Source organism: Glycine soja, chromosome 12 (assembly GCF_004193775.1).
Source record: "Glycine soja cultivar W05 chromosome 12, ASM419377v2, whole genome shotgun sequence".
NCBI classification, from domain to species: domain Eukaryota; kingdom Viridiplantae; phylum Streptophyta; class Magnoliopsida; order Fabales; family Fabaceae; genus Glycine; species Glycine soja.
Window position 1 is genome coordinate 37,812,743 of NC_041013.1, and position 6,572 is coordinate 37,819,314.

Below are 6,572 nucleotides of genomic sequence, written 5' to 3' on the forward strand. Positions count from 1 at the left end.
ATTTGTTATTTGCTTAAATATACACGTTAATTTTTTATATATATTCTTAAATATTAGTAATATTTAACATTTAAAAAATCTCAAATATTACTATAAACGGTTTCTTTATGCTGCAATATCACATAACCAAGACAACGGTTAGATGTTTGTTATTATATCACCTCCACTAAAGTATATTGATTTTAAATGTCTACTTTTCAGGTGAATATTGATGTATATATTTATTTATCTCTCTTTATTGTGTAACCTCTCTTTTATTACTAGAACAACACCATCCAACAATCTACAATAGCTTGGATTTGTTTGTATTCTTATTTTATGTTACTTTTTCTAAACATATGTCAACATTATTATCATTCAAATAAACATCATTCTTGAACTTTGCATATGTGTTGGTAATATTTAAACAGGAGTATAAGCCCGGGCGCCGGCACGGGCTAAACACTAGTTATACAGTAAAAGAGAAAATTCCGAATTGTTTCCTGCTATACCTTAAATCCTTTAGATATCCTTATATCCTTAAAGATACAATATGTCAAATTAATCAATTAAGTCATCATTAGTTAACAAGTTGATTCCTAAAAATGAAGATATACAATTTAAAAAATTAAAAACATAACCATTTATTAATAATTAGGGTTGTCAATAAGGGTTGGCCCGGTCCGCTTTGGCCCGGCTCACTTTTGGCCTGCCATAAACGGGCCAGCCTGGCCCAACCTGCCCCGCTAAGCAAAACGGGCTATCTTTCCTAGCCCAACCCATTTCAAGCTGGCCCACGGGCCACCCGCCAGCCTGCCAATTTATTTTTTTTCTTCCAAATTTTGTATTGTCTTTTTATCGTTGTTGGTAACATCAATTTTGAATCTAACTCGTATCTCTTTATAATTTTTTATAACTAAAAATAATAATATACTAGTACAGTAGAAATTCTTTAAATTAATACTCGGTAAATTAATAAACTCTCTAAAATAATAAATTTGTCCGGTCCCGACTTGGGCCAATGTAAAAAATTGAAAAAAATCGATAAAAATAATAAGATAATAATTTTTTGTGAGATCCTTTTATAATTTTCGGTCCCAAAAAAATCATAAATTAATAATTCATAGAAACTGAAAAAAATATACACTAACAGTCATCTTGTGAGATATGGTTTGAATACTCTAACACATTCATGTAATTTATATATGCCAAACTTACTTAAGAATATATTGAACACATTTGTTCCTCTTGTTTACATTTACTGTACTTCTTCAAAAGTCATTATTGATTTCCAATGCATATGAACACAGTAGTTACTAATTTACGTTGAGTCCCAAGGTTTGTTGCAACGTAATTCTAAGAGGTATAGACTAATTTGTCTTTTTGTTTGGTATGTACAGTATAATTACTTAAAAAATCTTTAAATTAATAATTATTAATTTATCAATAAATTAATAACTCTCTAAATTAATAAATTTCTCCGGCCCTGACATTATTAATTTATAGAGTTTTAACTGTAATAAACAATAAAAGAATAAAACCTATCATAAACTTCAATATCTAGAATCTAGATATTGAATAAAACCTAGCACTAGTCCGCGAGTTGGTCGCCTGTGGTCCGCCAGATTTGCAGGCTAAACGGGACGGGCCTAAATGGTTTACGGGTCTCAAATTTCAATCCAGCCCAGCTTTTTTGGAGAACGGGCTGGACTAGCCCGCAAGGCTTGGCCTGGTTTGACACCCCTATTAAAAAAAAGAAAATTAAAAAATAAAAATCAACAGTTAATAGGTTTAATCATAATCTTATTTGTTAATTTTTTGACCAATTAATATAATTATAGTTTTATTCTTTAAACTATAATTCACTTTACAGAATCAAAAAAGAAAATTTTTTCCCAACATTTTTATATATATTGCTCTTCCATATATTTCATTGGAACAAATAATCTAACTAAAACCATAACTATTAAATTGTTGTAATAATTCATAATAAATATGTCATTCAATGTATAAGAACATTAATCAATCAATAATTTTCTTGATCGGCTAATCAATCAATAATTAATGCAATATAAGAACTTACATGATCGTTTATTGAATTTGAATATTTTAAAAATCTTATAATAAGTTTGATGTGAGACAACACATATATCTCACTTAATAGAAACATGAAACTTTTTAACTTATAGCTACTAGAATTAATTAATTCAGCAATTGTTGGATGAGATACAGTAAAGAGGACCAGTAGTTCATCTTGAGAATCAATAAGCATGTAAATCATTCATCAAATAAAAAACGTGTTTTTATACCATTCTTTTCAGAATTTATAAAGGAGTCCTGCTATTTCGTACGAAGAAAAGTTGCACGAGTCCAGTACGAATACATGTGGTTGCTTTTTATTGGTTATTTTGAAAATTAAAAAAGAAAAAAAAAATAAATCTTAGTATATGACACAATTCACGGTGATTGCTTCGTATATGGTTTGGCGTAATTTTTTCGTACTAAACAGTATTACTCATTTATAAATATTACTCGGTAAATGATACATATGGTTGCGTGAAATGGAAAATTTAGAGAGAAAGTCTTGTTGTCAATGTGGTCAAATTAAATGATAGCTTTCCCAATTTCAAACCATTTGGCGCACATCCAATTCTCTGTTTCATATTTGGCTAACCTACCAGCTGTGAACGCTTATAAATATAGGTATCAGAGTAGCCAGTACCACCAAACATCTAGCAAATTAATTGGAACCCGAAATATATTAAAATGGAGAAGCTTGCTACCTTGGTTTTGATTTGCTGTTTATTTACGGCACTTCTATTCCTCTCTTTACCAGTGATGTCTCAAGAAGTTGGTTAGAATCGATTTGCTCGGTTTTTAATTTGCATGCATTATCAGAAAATATAATGGTTCATCAATTATTATCATAAGCTTGTTATTTGTGGTTTTAAAATTATATACACTTTCTTTATGGGAATGGCTTTCAATTTATTCTCTCAAAGCCATTTTTGACTAGCTAGCCATGATTTTTTCTTTGCTTAATTTATTTACATGGCCCGCATGCATATTAATGAATTCTCTTTTATTGCAATTACAGAAGATGAGAGCGATTTTAGTCACGACGAAAAGAGCGAGAATGGACCATCTCGTTGGGGAGACATACACCCCAAATGGAGTTTGTGCAACAATGGATCCATGCAGTCGCCTATTGATCTATTGAATGAGAGGGTTCAAATAGGATCCCATCTAGGGAGGCTTCAGATGAACTACCAACCCTCTAATGCCACTATCAAGAATAGGGGCCATGATATTAAGGTGAACAAATAAATGAACTAATTATTGAACAACTTAATAAATTTAGTTAGAACTTAATATATTTATTAAAATCGGCAAGGTATAGCAAAGAACCTTCCAACAAAATGTTCTTATACTATTTAGTGCATCGATCAATTGACCTAGAATAATTTTAACTCAATCAGAGATCTTATCTGACTTAAGTCTGATATAGCTGTGGTCTATAAAAAGATGATACATGTGTTCATTATTATAAATTAACTTCCATCCAACTAACCAACTATTGTTATTTGTGAATGCAGCTAGAATGGGTTGCTGGCTCAGGCTATCTTCAAACTAATGAAACTAAGTACGTACTCAAACAATGTCATTGGCATTCTCCCTCTGAGCACACAATAGATATGGCAAAAGGTAAACATATATTTTTGAATTTACAAAGAATTAAATTGATATATAATATCTACTCAAAATTTCAGATCCATCTTTACATAAGAACATGATTTTTTCTTCTATATATACAACACAAAGCAACCACAATATATAACTGGAATACTAACCTAATTTACACTGGTATTATACATGTTCGCATAAAAAATAGTTAAAGATTGAATTGCACATGCAGGCTTGATCTAGAGTTACACATGCTGCACGAAACTTCATCTGGACAATCTGCTGTGATTGGAATACTGTACAAAATTGGAAGACCAGATTCTTTCTTGTCATCGGTAATTAAATTAAAAATTTATGTGTTTGTGTACGTCTCTCTCTGCATAAATGACAAAGTCTGTAAGGACTAATATATATATATATATATATATATAAAATTGGACTTGGACATGAACTGATGAACCCTTGTATATTCTAGTTAACGGATCATTTAAGAGCCATTTCTGATACCACGGGAGAAGAAAGAGTGGTGGGTGTAGTTGACCCTAGGCAAATCAAAATATTCTACAAGCAGTATTACAGATATATTGGTTCACTGACAATTCCTCCTTGCACCGAGAATGTTTCTTGGACCATCGTACGTTAGAGAGGTACATTTGCAAGCTAAGTCTCTTTAATTTGTGCCATGATTATTTTAATACTTTAAGTTGTTTAATGATATATATATAACCTTTTTTTTTTAACTTCGTTTAAAATATTGTCATAATCTTACTGTGTTTGAACCTTGTTTAATATTTGATTAGATACAATCCGTTTCAAAGGAACAAGTTAGATTGCTTCGAGTCGCTGTTCATGATGTAAGTGAATATCAAGTTCATTATCTCACGTAATCGGGACACAAAAGTAAAACCATATAAACTTGAAACCTCTTTGTGAGCTGCTATAGGATCATAATTAAGCTAAGAATAATTATACTCCACAGTTATTAGAGAGAATATTAGCTTAATTAATTATAATCAGGGTCAATATAATCAGCAGTTGAATATTAGGAAGTTAGGTAGGTAAATAGTCTCTGTATCAAAGATCAATAATCATCATATCTCAGTTTGATTAACGATTCTCCTTACATAATTATTTTTAATTTCAATTGTTTAGCTAATTTTTCTTTTATAAAAAATGCTCATAAATATATATAATTTATTAGCGGAAAGAGAGACACTCCGTGTCTCTTTTTGTTATTGTTATTTACTAATATTTAGGAAAAAAAACAGGTAAAAAAGTTATGTAAACTAAAAGACACTATACTGTTTGTACCAACAAAAAAAGACAGTATACTGTATCACCTTTGTTATTGTTATAAATTATATATCTCATTCGTTGTTTGTTATTTCGTTAATTATTTGCTCGAGTTTTTGAAACGTTCTTCATTGCATGATGATGAAATGAAAGACTAGCTAATTGTTTCTTGCGTTTTAAACTTGACATCTTTGCAGGAATCAGATACTAACGCAAGGCCACTGCAACTAATAAATAACCGTTAATTGGTGCAACTCTATGGGCGAAAATATATTAAAGATAAACATTGAAATTCAGGACATTTGCCGGTGCAAATCCGACCAAAAGGTTCACTTGTAATTGGTCGGAGAGTGAATGGGTTTCCACACGGACCATGAGATTGTTAATCCTTTTATTATATTTTTCTAATTTGACGGGGATTGAACTGTTAATCGGTACTATATATATATACATATATCTGTATATTGAACTTTTTATCCAATAACATTATTTTAAGCTATTCCCATTATGTACCGTCAAATTTACAATAGTAATATATTTTCTTATACACAATGTGGTATTGCTATTCTTATTTTTTTTTTAACTTGAATATTCATCGGCAGATTTAGCTTTATAAAAGACGAGTTTAATAAATGATTTAATAATTTTTTGTGGAAGGCTCTGTATAATTTTATGATTTAATATATGTATGATATCACTGTCGTATGTGTTCATTGAGTTAAAGTTGAATTTATAAATAGGATTAATTAAGTTTTTACTTCTTAAATGAGATTTTAAATTTTTTATCCTGAAATATTTTTTTAAAATATTTGATCTTTAAAGAATTTTTTGTTATTATAAATAATTCCACCGAATATTTTTTAAGTCTTGAACTGTGTACTTAAGAGACTATGAATATTACTATAAATTATAGATGAGGAGACTGAATTGTTATTATGCATCGTCACACATCTCCTCATGGGTGGTTATGGTATATTTGTGGATATTTGAAGCGTTAAGATTTAAGAATGATTTTTCTCTTTTCTTTTTGTATTTTAATAACATAATATTTTAATTATTTATCTAAATATAATAAAATTTACATAACATATATGTAGCATACACATAACACTTTATCTGTCTTATTTTATGATACTTTATCACTTAACAAAGAATATTAACGATATAACCTATTTTTAATAATGACAAATTCTTCAGGAATTATTTTTTTAAAAAAAAATAATTTAGGAACCAAAATCCCCATAATTTGAGGAGTAACAAATTAATTAACCCTTTTAAATATTTGATTATGGTGTAGGGTCATATATGTCTGTGCATGAGTGGTGAGAAATAAGATTATATTTAAAAATGAGATAGATACTTGTATATCGATGTGTCAAAAAAGTATTAATAAGCTACTACATACTATCTCATATATATATATACTAAATCTGGACTCGGAAGATGCACATGGTTGTATATAAGATAATCAAAAGTTCAAAAGAATGGGTAAATTAACTTCAAAAGCCTCTTTTAAACATATAATTATAAATAATTAATCAGAACGATCACAAATTACAAATTAATTTTAAAATACATCAATCTAAAATTTTTAGAATAAATTTAAAACACAACAA

The 6,572-nt window shown here is 29.2% G+C and overlaps 1 protein-coding gene across 1 annotated transcript; it reads left to right on the forward strand.

Moving 5' to 3' along the window:
- The first annotated feature begins 2,745 nt into the window (after positions 1-2,745).
- On the forward strand, positions 2,746-5,201 carry LOC114378986 (alpha carbonic anhydrase 7-like). The gene is made up of 7 exons (XM_028337559.1): positions 2,746-2,833; positions 3,077-3,294; positions 3,576-3,684; positions 3,907-3,998; positions 4,139-4,297; positions 4,464-4,517; positions 5,154-5,201. The coding sequence occupies exons 1-7, from the start codon at positions 2,746-2,748 to the stop codon at positions 5,199-5,201; spliced, it is 768 nt and encodes a 255-aa protein (XP_028193360.1).
- Positions 5,202-6,572: the final 1,371 nt, after the last annotated feature.